Genomic DNA, 15,204 nt, shown 5'->3' on the forward strand with positions numbered 1-15,204 from the left:
GATAGACGGCACTGATATGCACCAATAGGCAGCACTGATGAGGAGATACTGACTGGCATTACTGATGGGCATCTGTGAAGGGCACTGACAGGTGTTACTAATGGACACCAATTGGCGATTTGGGTGGGCACTGACTGGCATTGTGGTGGGCACCTCTGATGGGGGCTGCGCCGATAATCATAGTGCTGATAATCAGTGCACACACCCCTCTGACAGGAGGGCCGCCGATCGGCTCTCCCATTTAGCGTGAACCAAGAAAAGCTGATTAGCGGCACTTCCTGGTTCACACTGTGATCAGCTCTGATTGGTCACAGCTTGGCGCGATAGGCGATGCAGTGTGTCAGACTGACACACACCACCACCGATCGCCTCGCCCCCGCAGGTGCGTGCTGGCTTGTTATCCTGCTGGATATCATATGATGCCCAGTCAGAATAACTGAACCACTTCCCGGCTTTTATTCTGCTATAAGCCGGTGGTTAAAGCGGTAGTAAACCCGCAATTATTATTTTTTTTAAACCTGCAAAGCAAAAGGCATAATGAGCTAGTATGCACCGCATACTAGCTCATTATGAATTACTTACCTTCGAACGAGGCCCCGACATCTGGCCCGATCCACGCCGAGGGAGCTGACATGCTCCCTCAGCGTTTCTTCCGGGTATCGCGGCTCCGGCACTGTGAGTGGCCGGAGCCGCGATATCGTCACTCCCGCGCATGCGCGCGGGAGATTTTATTCCGGCCGATCGGCCACTGCCGGATTTTCAGGCCGAGAATCCCCTTGTGCGCATGCGCCGCTGCAGTCAGCGGCGCATACCGAGGGGAATATCTCCTAAACCGTACAGGTTTAGGAGATATTTTTTTTACCTATAGGTAAGCCTTATTATAGGCTTTCCTGTAGGTAAAAGTTAAAAAATTTAGTTTACAACCACTTTAAATACAAGCTGGTACACTCTGTTTGCAGCAGACTGAGAGGATGAGCTCACAGTGTCTCTCACTTCAGAAGCACTGAGCTTAATGATGGACAGCTTGGAGCCTTGGACCAATGGTAAAGTACCATTGGAACAAGCTGTCCAAAAAAAGTGCTGCAATTGAGGCTGTCCTCTCACTGTAGTGTCATAGAAGGGAGCATGTGTCTAAAAGACATGCTCCCTTCCAGCGCAACCCTCTTAACTAGAAGCAAAAAGCATGTGCTTATGGGTATAAGATTTACCCACAATACCATGTTTTTATCAAACCGTTAAGAGGGAGAATGAGAATCTGCTGCCTACTGAAAAGGTACTGTTTTAATCAAGCTCAATCATATATTATTATGCTATATGTTATAACATATTAATTATTTTTCTATTTATTGTGAAATTACTGGTTAGAAGTTATAACTTCAAACTTCGGTAATTTGTCCATTAAGGCCGCGTACACACGGGCGGATTGTCTGCCCAACTAAGTTCGTCAGACAATCCGACAGACAGTCCGTTCAACTTTTGAATGAACGGACTTGACCACACACGATGAACAGACAGTCCGCTGAAAGCTTGCGCGATGACGTATACAGCACGTACGACGGGACTAGAAAAACGACGTCCAATACACTGCAATGCAACCTTCGGCCGTGTAAATTCTTTCTGAGCATGCGCCATACTTAGTCCGTCCAACTTGCCTACACACGAGCGGACTGTCCGCTGAAACCAAGTTTGGACGGACAAAACCAAGTTTGGACGGACAAAATTACGGAAATTCCGAAAGACTAAGTCCGTCAGACTGTCCGCTGAAAAAGTCCGCTGAAGCCCACACACGAGCGGATTGTCCGCTGAAACACGGTTCAGCGGACTAAGTTGGGCAGACAATCCGCCCGTGTGTACGCGGCCTAAGCCACCTGCTTGTGTTCAGTTTTTGAAAATATCGTTACCTTAAAAACAATATATAATAATTATTTGTATATTACTTATTGTAATTAACCACTTGTCACCCAGGCCAACTCTGAGACTTCTCTACTACATGTACAAATCATAATTTTTTTGCTAGAAAATTACTCGGAATCCCCAAACATTACATATCATTTTTTAGCAGACACCCTAGGAAATAAAATGGTGGTTGTTGCAACTTTTTATGTTGTTACGCAGTATTTGCACACTAAACCTCGGTACTTGTAAAAGCATTGCCTACGGAGATTTTTATTTTTTACAGGTTACATGTTTAGAGTTACAGAGGAGGTCTAGTGCTAGAATTATTGCTCTCACTCTAACATTTGCATTGTATGTAACCTGTGTGTATCCGGCTCCGATACTAGCCAGTGCCTCACCAGCTACCGACCTCACCACACGTCCCTGGTGCAGACCACACTGGGACCTGAACACTGAGAGGAGAGATCTGAGTGCAGACCACACTGGGACCTGTATAGTGAGAGGGGAGACCTGAGTGCAGACCACACTGGGACCTGTAAACAGAGGAGAACCCTGAGTGCAGATCACACTGGGACCTGTACATAGAGGAGAGATATGCATGCAGACCACGCTGGGACCTGTACACTGGGAGGAGAGATCTGAGTGCAGACCATACTGGGACCTGTACAGTGAGAGGGGAGACCTGAGTGCAGACCACACTGGGACCTGTACACAGGGGAGAACCCGGGTGCAGATCACACTGGGACCTGTATAGTGAGAGGGGAGACCTGAGTGCAGACCACACTGGGACCTGTATAGTGAGAGGGGAGACCTGAGTGCAGACCACACTGGGACCTGTAAACAGAGGAGAACCCTGAGTGCAGTTCACACTGGGACCTGTACATAGAGGAGAGATCTGCATGCAGACCACGCTGGGACCTGTACAGTGAGAGGAGAGATCTGAGTGCAGACTGCAGTATTGTGTCCATTTTCAATACCTTCTAAATCACTGACCCAGAACCATAATGGATCCAGCAACATCAGATTGTTTGTTCTGGCTTGATGACACAAACAGCAACAAAGCCACACTTCTCAGCTCCACAGCCAAGCAACAGGCATTGTAGAGGGTGGTGGAGGGTCAGCAATGACAATTTCAGTACTTTTAGAGCGAGTTTCTAATAAATCCATTCTGCTATAATTTTTTATAGCAAGTACAAGAAATGTAAGGAAGGTATTCTCAAGCAATTCATCACATATTTACTGTTCATTTTAAGTGCAATGAAAGCAATTTACCTTGACATTTTTAGTCCTATTTATACATTTTTCAAATCTGCTGTCCTAGTGAAATTAATACTCTATTGTGTATGCAACTGTTAATTTCTCCTCCTCCACGTAGGCCTTGGGATGAGATGTTTCATTACTGCCACCTAGTGTCCATATTATATTTATACCAAAATCTAAGTGGGACATGATGTCATTCCTACAAAATAGAATAAGGTAGCAATCTGGCCTTCCACTGCCTAACACTGCAAGCACGTACAGTGCATCTTCAATCAGTAATATCAATTCATATCCATGCACAGCTCACATTTTTGTGCCTTACTAAAGGACAGAAGTTTATTAGCTTAAAACTCATGTAAAACCAATCATGTTATAAAATGAAAAAAATCCATCATCTTTTTGAATCAAGGGCATCTTCTTCAGGTAGTTAAACTTAAATAGCTACTCATACAGTTCAATCCTGATATTTATTAATACCAACGCAGCCTATAAAATGCTCTCTCAGTATAAAAAATCCAAATCAAATCCAGTGGCGGCTGGTGCTGTATATTTTTTTGGGGGGGCAAACAAGACATTGCAAAGCCACCCCCCCCCCCCCCCCGTTGGCTGGCCAGCCCCACACTTACACCTCCACCTCCACCTCCCCCTCCCTTCGCCCGAGCCCACCCTTTTTTGAAGCCAATTAGAGCCACTGGCTCAAATTACATGCTTCAAAAAAAAAAAAAAAAAAAACATTGGAACCCATGCATCTGACACCCTGCATGTAGATTAGGGCCCAGACACAAAGGTTAGAGGGGCGTATGGACGGGTCACCACTGATCAAATCAATATTTGGTTTGACCACCCTTTACCTTCATAACAGGATCAATTCTTCTAGGTACACTTACTTGAAGGAACTCGGCAGGTAGGCTGTTCCAAACATAGTTACATAGTTAGTAAGGTTGAATAAAGACACCAGTCCATCCAGTTCAACCTGAGTGTCTACAATTGTCCCTATCCCTGTACATTGCACACTCACATCAGTCCCTACCCTCAAGGAGCCCACAATTCAAGGTCCCCATTGATATACTAGGGCCAATCTTGGACAGAAGCCAATTAACCTACCTGCATGTCTTTGGAGTGTGGGAGGAAACCGAAGTACCTGGAGGAAACCCACGCAGGCACAGGGAGAACATGCAAACTCCAGGCAGGTAGTGCCATGGTTGGGATTTGAAGCAGCGACGCTTTTTACTCCTAGGCGAGAGTGCTAACCACTACACTGCTGTGCCGCCCATAACATCTTGAAGAACTAACCACAGATCTTCTGTGGATGTAGGCTGCCTCAAAGCCTTCTGTTGCTTCATGTAATCCCAGACAGACTCGATGATGTTGAGATCAGAGAACTCTGTGGGGGCCAAACTATCACTTCCAGGACTCCTTGTTGTTATTTACATTGAAAATAGTTCTTAATGACAATGACTGTATGTTTTCAGCAAATCTGAGTCGCTTAGCCTTGTTTCCACGTCGGAGGTATGGCTTTTTGGTTGCAATTTTTCAATGAAGACTACTTCTGGCCAGACTTCTACGGACAGTAGATGGGTTTACCTGCGTCCCACTGCTGGGCATCTTCTGATATGGAACGGAAGTAAGCATGATGTGTCTTTCATTTACTACATTAAGTTTTCTTGGCTGACCGTTTCGTCTACGGTCCTCAACATTGCCTGTTTTTTTGCGCTTCTTCAAAAGAGCTTAAAACAGCACATCTTGAAAAATCCCAGTCTGCTTTGAAATCTTTGCCTTGGGGACACCTTGCTGATGAAGTATAACTACTTTGTGTCTTGTTGCTGTGCTCAGTCTTGCCATGGTGTATGACCCGTGACATGAAACGGTCATTCACAACCTCACCATAGTAGCAGAATTTGACTGTTCCTCACCCAGTTTTAAGCCTTCTGCACAGCTTTCTGTTTCGATTAATGACCGTTTCAACCTCCACATGAAACTGGTGGTCATTTGCACCTGCTTGATATAATTGTTAATTGAACACTACTTTTTTTCCTACAAACCATATATTGATTTGATTAAGAACTGTTCACTCACTTTGCATATATATATATATTTGAAAGCACTCTTTACAGCATTTCTTCACACCTGCGTCAAACTTTTGTACGGTACTGTATATTTATTTTACTTATACCAGCCAACATTTTAAACCAGTAAAAAGGAAACTAACAACAGATCTTCAGGTATTATTTTGATAGCATACTTAAATTGCTCCAGCAGCAGCTTGGACCTTATACCTGAGGGGCCACCGGGGAAGAGAACAATCGCCATAGTAGTTAGGGCTACTACACTGACAGCCTCTATCTACTAAGTCCTGAACAACTTCCAAGGGGAGAGGCACGCATTGCCTCCATTCACAGAATGCCTTGTATCTTTTTTATGAATACAAGGCATTCGCTGACAGGTAGAAGAGGAGTGGAAGAGCGATGATCATGATCTCCGTCTCATCCAATCAGAGAAAGCCTTGAAGTTATTGAAAAAAAAAAAAAAGGGCTTGTAAACAAGTAGATTGTGGTGTTATTTGATACCTAAACAATTATAATTCTTGGTGTCTTGGAGGGAATATGTTCCTTCTCAACTGGACTAGTTGCATTGCTATTTCTATTGTTGATCCATTTTACTTCATATTTTTAGATGGCTTTTTAACATTTTTTTGCCTTTATGTTTTGTTTAGGTTATATTTTGATAATTTCATATTTGTGGCCTGTCCTCTCTTATATGCAGAGTAATCTTTTTCTCTGTGTTCAGTATAGGCAGCACTATCCCAATACAAATGTCTGCAGGTTCCAGTGACATCAAGTGATGGGATCTCTTTAATCAACACTGACTCACCGTGCACATAATACTGCTAGCATGCCTCCATGCAGTGAGATATGTGGGCTGAACTACATACTGTATATCAGTGTATCAGAATGCATGCTCATTGGAGTGAGCAGTGCTGTTTCTGTTTTCTTCAGTGCAGAAAAAAATATGTTGGTATGGTGCCCTAATGCAGATAACTATAGGGGTTGGCTTATAAAAGGTGAGAAAAAAGGATTGATGAAATATGACTGGACTTACATTTTCCAATATCGCCTTCTAGCTGTAATATCTGTGGGACTGGCATGGTGAGAACGACAACATCAAAGGTTTCAGGGGATCCAGACTTGCAGGACACTTCCCATTTCCCATCTCTAAGGTTTATCTGGGTAACATGTCGCTCATAGAAGACATCAGCACCTGCTTGAAATGGGAGAATGGTTAACATTTACTTTGGTTCAGAGTTTAAAATCAATCTGTCACTTTAATAAAGGCAGGCATGTTGACATAACATAAACACACCAAAATATTCCAGGCAACATTTAAGTGCTTTGATAACGCCCTGTAGATTGGCGAAACATGTCAACCTATTTCCAGTGGCATTGACGTCATTTCCTGTTCCTTGGAAACGCACTTCCTGGTTTCTGGAATGCACAACGTGAGCACCATCCGGATCCATCCCTAATCCCTTTAGATGCCTGTTTTTAACAACTATTTTGTAATTGCCCATTTGTATTTGGAATTAATTCCTTTTCAAACAGTACTTTTCACTATTAGTTAAATTGTTTATCCTTTTTTGGTGACTGGCGATTCTGCTGAGAAATTCCAACAAGAAATCCTTTGATCTTATGTGCACAACATCACTCCTGAGCTCCTATGGATACCATCACATAAGCCTGAAGTGACCCCCAGACTGCAAAGCCGGGGGTCATTGCCATTCGGTGAGTGGGGACACATGTGGGGAGGCGTTTCTGCACATGAAAAATCCTGGAGTGCCTGTAGTCCATTGCACTTCAAACGTTTTTTCCCATCGCAGATAAGAACATTCAGCACATTTATTTGGACTTTATTTACATGTTTTTTGCTTTGTATATTCACATCTGCACTCATCTAAACTTGGTTACACATGTTTATTAACATTTGCGAGCGCCAAATTTTCATAATTTAACATTTAAGGGCCGGATCACACTTGTGTGCTCTGCGATACCACATGCGATTCGTACCACACTGAAAATCAAATGCGATGCCTGCGCAATGGGATTTCAGCCATACATATTGCATCGCATTCGAACCAAACTCACACAGGACCCTTTTTTTGGTCCACACCAGAATCGTTTCGCACGGGTGTTCACATCCATGTGATCTGATTCATGTCCAAACTGTCATTTCGCAGTGCGATATGCAAGCTGAAATGGGGGTGTCATTAACAATGTATTGACACTCCCAGCAGTTCGCATTCGGCAGTGTGAACTGGCGTGCAAGTCGGGAGGGATGCGGTAACTTGCAGTGGATTTGCAGGGTTCCCACATCGCACAAGTGTGAACCGAGCCTGAAACTGTGATTGAGAAACACTGCAACTGTCTCAATGTTTACCAAAACGTTAGATTTATAACAATTCAAAAACAAGACTAAGCAGGACTTTGAGTGCCTCTGAACTGTGCAGTATGTTCCTTCATAGACTGTATGTGTAACTTTAATCATTTCCAGCTAAAAGGAACCTATTGAGAAAACATTTGGGAGCAGCCATCACAGATTTGTATTTGAGGTACAAGCTTTTATCCTTGCCTCATTACTTAACCACTTGCTTACTGGGCACTTAAACCCCCCTCAGTCCCAGACCAATTTTCAGCTTTCAGCGCTGATGCACTTTGAGTGACAATTACGCGGTCATACAACACTGTACCCAAATGAAATTTTTATCATTTTTTTCCCACAAATAGAGCTTTCTTTTGGTGGTATTTAGTTACAGCTCGGAGTTTTATTTTTTGCTAAACAAACAAAAAAAGATGCAAAAAAAAAAAAAAAAAAAAATCATGTTTTAATAGTTTGTTATAAAATTTTGCAAACGGGTCATTTTTCTCCTTCATTGAAGTGCGCTGATTAGGCGGCACTGATAGGCTGCATTGGTGGGCACTGATGGGCTGCATTGGTGGGCACTGATGGGCTGCATTGGTGGGCACTGATAGGCTGCACTGGTGGGCACTGATAGGCATAGTTAAGGCGGCACTAATAGGCACAGATAAGGCGGCACCGATGGGCACAGATAAGGCGGCACTGATGGGCAAAGATGGGCACAGATAAGATGGCACGGATGGGTGGCACGGATAAGTGGCACGGATGGGTGGCACGGATGGGCACTGATAGGTACCACAGATAGATGGGACTGATGGGCACTGATAGGTGGCACTGATAGGTGGCTCTGATAGGTGGCACTGCTGGGCACTGATGGGCGGCACTGGGGTGCAGCACCTTTGAGGCAGATTTTGGGTGGCACTGTGGGTGGCACTGCTGGGTGGCACTGTGGGTGGCACTGTGGGTGGCACTGTGGGCACTGCTGGGTGGCACTGTGGGCACTGCTGGGTGGCACTGTGGGTGGCACTGACAGGGGGGCACTTACTTTATTTCAGGATGGCACTGCGGGTGGCAGGTGGGCACTGGCAGGGGGCAGGTGTCCGCTTGAATTGCTGGCCGTGATCGGGACTGATGTCCCGAACACGGCCGCCGGCGATCGGCTTTTTTTTTTTCTCCTCGCGCTGTCAGCGCGAGGAGGAATACTAGCCGATTACCGGCTCCGTTTTATCACATGATCAGCTGTCATTGGCTGACAGCTGATCACGTGATAAGGGGTCGGGATCGACCCCTTACACGGATCGGTGATCAGGCGAGTCTCACGGACTCGCCGATCACAGAGCGCGCCGCGCGCGCCCCTCAGGGGGCGCGCGGGCCGCTCGTAACCGGGACGACGTCAATAGACGTAGTCCCGGCAATCTAGGTCCGCGCTAATGCCGTCATTCGGCAATAGCGCGGATCCCAAGTGGTTAATAAATCACTGACCCTCAACAAGAAAAACCTTAGTGGTCAATATATGGATATGCACATGTTTTATTTAGAAATAAACTGAAATGAAATGATCACAGAGGAGCTGTGGCTACATGCATTGAATGTTATGGTCACATCTTTGCTGTCATTCTTTATAGTGCACAGAATGACTGAAAATACTAAAAGGGATGTTTAGAAGTTATGTATATATTTAATTTGTTTAATATGGTTAGGGTTAAAAAATGTAATTTTAAAACATATAACCATTTCTATTTTTAATAGAGTAAATCAGATTTTTTGTGTTTTTAATTTAGTCCAAATTTTCAATCTCAGAAAGCCACCCTTGAGGCAGGAAGGTGCTGGTTTTATCTTTTCAGCCAAGCCATTGTGCTCTGGGAATATACAAGGGGCGTTCAAGTCAAACTTTTGGAGTTTATATGATAAAATAACATTTCATGGAGTGGAAACTGCATTTATTTTTCAACTTACTCCCCTGCTACATTTATCCCAATGTTTAACTAATGCCTGGAAAGCTTTGACATAGAAAGATTTGTCAGTATGCCTGAACCATCCTAGAACAGCCTGTTACACGTCATCATCAGAAAGATTCGACTGTCGTGCAATTTCAGGACAGGTTATGCATCGATTATTCAGGATAAGGCATTTCTCGCACTGAATGTTCACAGGAAGGACTGCCGTGGGTTTAGAACCACCATGGTCCGGATTATCACTGGTGGATATATGGCCATCTTTGAAATGTTTACACCATTACACCATTCAAATGTCTCACTGCGGCTGAGCGGCTCATCCCCGTACTGTGCTTGAAGTCTTCTGTAGATATCGGTGGGTTTTACATCTTCGTTCACAAGAAACCTTATCACCACACGCTGTTTCATGCATGCACTAACACTGTTGTCTGCTATCTTGATCAACGGTCTCTGGACCGGACCACGAGGTGTGCGCCGCCTATCAGTTTTAGGACGCACTTGCCATTTTACTACTGCATGTAGTACCGCCATGCTAGCATCCTTTTTTATACCTGTATAAATTAAAAGTCCTGGTTTGACTTGAACACTCTTCGTATATGTATATATACACTGTATATATGAAAGCACATAGATGTTGAAACGCTAGGCCCTGTTGTGATGGAGCAGAGAAGAAAACTAGGTATTGGGAGTTTTGTAATCCCGAAGCAAGGTCTGGAGCTTGAAGACATCCAGGCTTCTTGGGTAGAATGAAGCCTTCAATCCCCGTTTGGAGACCTGCAAGCAAGCGTGTACATTTGTTGTAAGCAAGGCTTGGATAAAGTTCAGAGCTTCAGCCAGGAGGGAGGTGTGCCCCATCAGGAGACAGTTATGTGCTGATTGAGCCAAGGGAACCAGGAGAGCTGGGTGATACAGTCAGAGGGACTGGAGAGAAGGAGGAGACAGGTGGCTTGGCATTTTCTGTAAAAAAAAATTGTTGAAATTCTTCTGCATCAGCAACCTGGTTGTGGACTTTTCATTTAACAAAAGGCTGCACACCAACGATCCTCTTTTTTTAAACAGTTATATAGTTAGGTTGAAAAAAAAAAAAAAAGACACAAGCCCATCTAGTTCAACCAAAAATAAAAAATACAAAAATACAATCCCATATATACAATCCTTAACCCACAGTTGATCCAGAGCAAGGCGAAAAACCCCAGCAAAGCATGACTCAATTTGCTACAGCAGGGGAAAACAAAATCCTTCCTGATCCCCCGAGAGGCAATTGGATTTTTCCTGGATCAACTTTACCTATAAATGTCAGTACCCAGTTATATTATGTACATTTAGGAAATAATCCAGGCCCTTCTTAAAGCAATCCACTGAGCTGGCCATAACCACCTCTGCAGGGAGTCTATTCCACATTTTCACAGATCTTACTGTGAAGAAACCTTTCCGTATTTGGAGATGAAATCTCTTTTCCTCTAGACGTAAAGAGTGTCCCCTTGTCCTCTGTGATGACCTTAAAGTGAACTCAACACCAAGTTCACTATATGGGCCACTTATGTATTTGTACAGGTTGATCATATCCCCCCTTAATCTCCTCTTCTCAAGAGAATAAATTTAGTTCCTCTAATCTTTCCTCATAGCCGAGCTCCTCCATGCCTCTTATCAGTTTGGTTGCCCTTCTCTGCACTTTCTCCAGTTCCCCAATATCCTTTTGGAGAACCGGTGCCCAAAACTGAACTGCATATTCCAGAAGAGGTATTACTAATCATTTGAACAAATGCAAAATTCTCTCTCTCTCTGGAGTCCATACCTTTAATACAAGAAAAGCCTTTGCTCACGTTGGAAACCACAGCTTGGCACTGCATGCTATTATTGAGCTTATGATCTACCAAAACCCCCAGATCCTTCTCCACTATGGATTCCCCCAGTTGTACTCCCCCCCCTAGTATGTATGTTGCATGTATATTCTTAGCTCCCAAGTGCATAACTTTACATTTATGAACATTAAAGTGACACTAAAGTTCCTTTCTTTTTTGTAAAACAACAAGCATGTCATACTTACCTCCACTGTGCAGCCCGTTTTGCACAGAGTGGCCCCGATCCTGCTCTTCTGGGGTCCCTCAGCGGCTCTCTTGGCTCCTCCCCGCCTTAGATAACCCCGGGAGAGTGCTTTTCCCAGGGGTTACCTTGAGGGTGCGCTCCCGAGTCCAGCATAATGCAGGACTCAGCCCCCCGCTGCCATGTCACTGGATTTGATTGACAGCAGCGAGAGCCAATGGCTGTGCTTCCATCTATCCAATCAACAGGCAAGAGATGGCGCATCTCCATGGGACAAGTTTGAGGGTTCAGGTAAGTAAAGGGGGGGGGGTGTCACTACCAGGTGTTTTTTCACCTTAATGCATAGGATGCATTAAGGTGAAAAAACACTTAAACCTCATTTGCCACTTAGTTGTTAAATTCAGACAGAGCATTGAGGTTGGCTCGTAAATTAGAGACATCCTGTAAGGATGTTATTCCACTGCATAGCTTGGTGTCATCTGCAAAGACAGAAACTATACTTTTAATCCCAAAATTTAAGTTAAGACCAACTTAATAAAAGTAGATTGTTGGTGTGTAGCCATCTGGATTTTTCTTGTTTCATATGTGCAGCAACGTGAGCTGGGTTGGCACTCAACTGGAGGAAGTATATGGGGATGAAACAGATATGAATCCACCTGGAGCAGCGATACGGTGCGTTACACAGTCCAGACTGGCATGACTCACTGAAAACGCTCAGCACCACTGGTGGTGGCGAGCATAATAAACTAGCCCCCAGACTGTATAGCAGGCACCATAAAGGCATGGGGATAGACCATAGTGTAACCATCTGTGAGATAGAACAACACAGCATCCCAGACATGTAAAATCCTGAAGATGTCAGCTATACAATCAGCTGAACAGCCTACCATGTCTGAATGCCACAGGCTTGTTACAAAACTCCTACTGGACAGAAAACCTCACAATCATGTCATGACTTCCCTAGCCAACAACTCCATGGTTGGTTGTTGTGGGCAACAGGGAACTTTCCTTCAGTTTTAATATATAAATCCTTTTAAGACTAAGGTTCGATAAACATCATTAAAACACACCACACAAAAGGCAACAGCTGCTCTCTAACTATAACACGGGGTTATAAATTATACGGCTTAGGCCTTTGCTTTTCTCTATAAAAGGCAACTATTTTAGCCACTCATTAGGAAATTAAGAATAGAAAAAGAGCAGCAGAAAAATCAAAAACTTTAATAAAATTGGCACTTCATAAGTTTCTTTTCATTCTTTCTTTTCCTTTTTGAAAACCTAAGAAAGCTTTTTGTGAGCCAAGACGCCCACCTGCTATTCTAATACCAGAACACCAGTCAGTAAGCAGAGCACACACTTGGCACAGTTTGCCTAATGACCACTGTTAATGACCACATTTTTATTAAGTAAAATAATACTTTTCAAAGGCCAGCAGGGAAAATTAGCATTGCTGACTCACCGTGTTTGGCATTTGCTGTACTTTTTAAATAAAATCTAACATGAAAATTATAATTTTTTCCATTGCAAAATAGTAACAATTACAAAACAGGGTTAAATATTAAAGCTTGTTTTAATTCTACAGACCTTGTATTCAAGGAAAGAAAGTGTATTCAAGGATGACGTGTCCCCTTAAAGGCCAAAAAAAATAGCCTGCCATTAGGATGTTAAATAGCACCAATGCTGTGAACACCAAGCTTATATAAACCACTAGCACAGCAGCAGAGCAGCCTTTATTTCTACTTCGTAATCATAGACTAAGTACATATTAGAATTAAAGCCCTGAGTCATACCTACAGTGCCTGAGTTGACAGATCCGCTTGAGGGCATTGGAGTAACAAGGGGAAAAGCTAAGTCCACCAAATAATACATTTTCCCATATAAATCAAATTAGTTCAGCGTTTTGGGCATATCTAATATGATTTCAAAATCTAAAGAGGATGAAGCAAGTTCATGGCTGCAGCACGGGTCCCCAAGCAAGTCCTCACAAGTGATACGGCGCGGCGCGGCGCCCCCCCCCTCCCCCCCCCTCACCACTCAGTGATTTCCAGATACTGCCTCTCAATCCAGGAGTCCAGGATTACAAGCAATTACAAATGGAAGCAGCCAGAGGAACAGCTATTCTCCAATATCATCTGTGCAGTGTGACCCCGGAAAGTGCTCAGATCCAAAGTGTTTCTGGTTTCAGAGCTGTCAAAATCTCAGGTTCATGGGAGAGGGGGGAGGGGGGGTGGGAAACAAGCACAGTCTGCGCTTGATCAGATGGAACAGAGGCAGGGGAAACATTAGGAGCCTTATAGACCTCTGATGTCTCCATAAAGAGAACCTGTCCCCTAATTAATGGTATCAAATAAGGGGCTTGTTAGTTTTAAAGTTTGTAGGAGTAGTTTATATTCTACTCCGATTGTCCTATCAGGCTGCAGGACCCCTGACCCTCTGTATAGACCAGGGGTCTCAAACTGATGGCCCTCCAGCTGTTGTAAAACTACAAGTCCCATGAGACATTGCAAGGCTGACAGTTACAAGCATGACTCTCACAGGCAGAGGCATGATGGGGCTTGTAGTTTTGCAACAGCTGAAGGGCCACCAGTTTGAGACCCCTGGTATAGACAGTGATTATTGGCCCAATGCTTATCACATGCAATCTCTCAATAAGAAAAAAAACTCTAGCAATATACACCAAACATAGCATGTGCAGCTTGTCCCCTAGCTTCTGTTCTATAAGCAGATGAACTGAGGACTGTGGAAGAAGGGGAGGATTAGAGGAGACAGGATCAAACAGGCTTTTTACACAATGCAGAGCATTAGCCCCTTAGGTTCCACAGTGAGTATAACCAGCATGCTTTAATGCAAATACAGACTGATTTTACCACTGTGGGAGCCTAAGGCTCGGTTCACACAGGGGCAACACGACTTTTGGAGGCAACTTGGACGCGACTTGGACACGACTTGGACACGACTTGGACACGACTTGGACACGACTTGGACACGACTTGGACACGACTTGGACACGACTTGGACACGACTTGGACACGACTTGGACACGACTTGGACACGACTTACAACACTACTTTAAGTCGCCCCAGGCTAGGCGACTTGCTGTGGCCAATCAGAGAATGAGCTCTCAGGGGGGGGAACTCCTTTTGAGAGCTGATAATTCTCTGAGAGTCGCCTCCGTATAGACAGAGATCCGACTTGGAGGCGACCTCCATTGAAATCAATGGGTACCAGTCGCCTACAAGTCGGATTGAAGTAGTACAGGAACCTTTTCTGAAGTCGGAGCAACTTCAGTAGTGTACATTAAGACAGCTCTTATTTACTTACATTGATTTCTACATGTTGTGCGACCTGAGGTGACTTGGGGCGACTTGAAGTCGGATCTGAGTCGCCCCTGTGTGAACCGGCTCTTAGGGTTTGAACATGCACTACAGACACACATTTAGCCGTTGTGATATATAACATCTTTATAAATAAAACCATGTTTTATAAACAAACAAAAATATTGCTTTTTGACAAACAGAAGTGCAACTTTAAAATGAAAAAAATGAAAAAAATAAAAATGTAAACTCTATTGGCTGTAATGCCATTGCACATATTACCTAAATAAATGACCAACTTTAATCATTAAGATAAAAATAATAAG

The 15,204-nt window shown here is 43.9% G+C and overlaps 1 protein-coding gene across 2 annotated transcripts in view; it reads right to left on the reverse strand.

Moving 5' to 3' along the window:
- RNLS (renalase, FAD dependent amine oxidase) overlaps positions 1–15,204 on the reverse strand; it is a 239,694-nt gene that overhangs the window by 191,225 nt on the left and 33,265 nt on the right. The window contains exon 4 of one of the 2 annotated variants that reach the window (XM_077454169.1): positions 6,256–6,414. In XM_077454169.1, coding sequence (XP_077310295.1) covers positions 6,256–6,414 — 159 coding nt within the window. Of the gene's footprint in view, positions 1–6,255; positions 6,418–15,204 lie in introns of both variants that reach the window. The other variant, XM_077454167.1, reaches the window with a different exon arrangement.

This window comes from Lithobates pipiens, unplaced genomic scaffold (assembly GCF_037356315.1).
Source record: "Lithobates pipiens isolate NorthernLeopardFrog02 unplaced genomic scaffold, aLitPip1_a1.2 Scaffold_25, whole genome shotgun sequence".
NCBI classification, from domain to species: domain Eukaryota; kingdom Metazoa; phylum Chordata; class Amphibia; order Anura; family Ranidae; genus Lithobates; species Lithobates pipiens.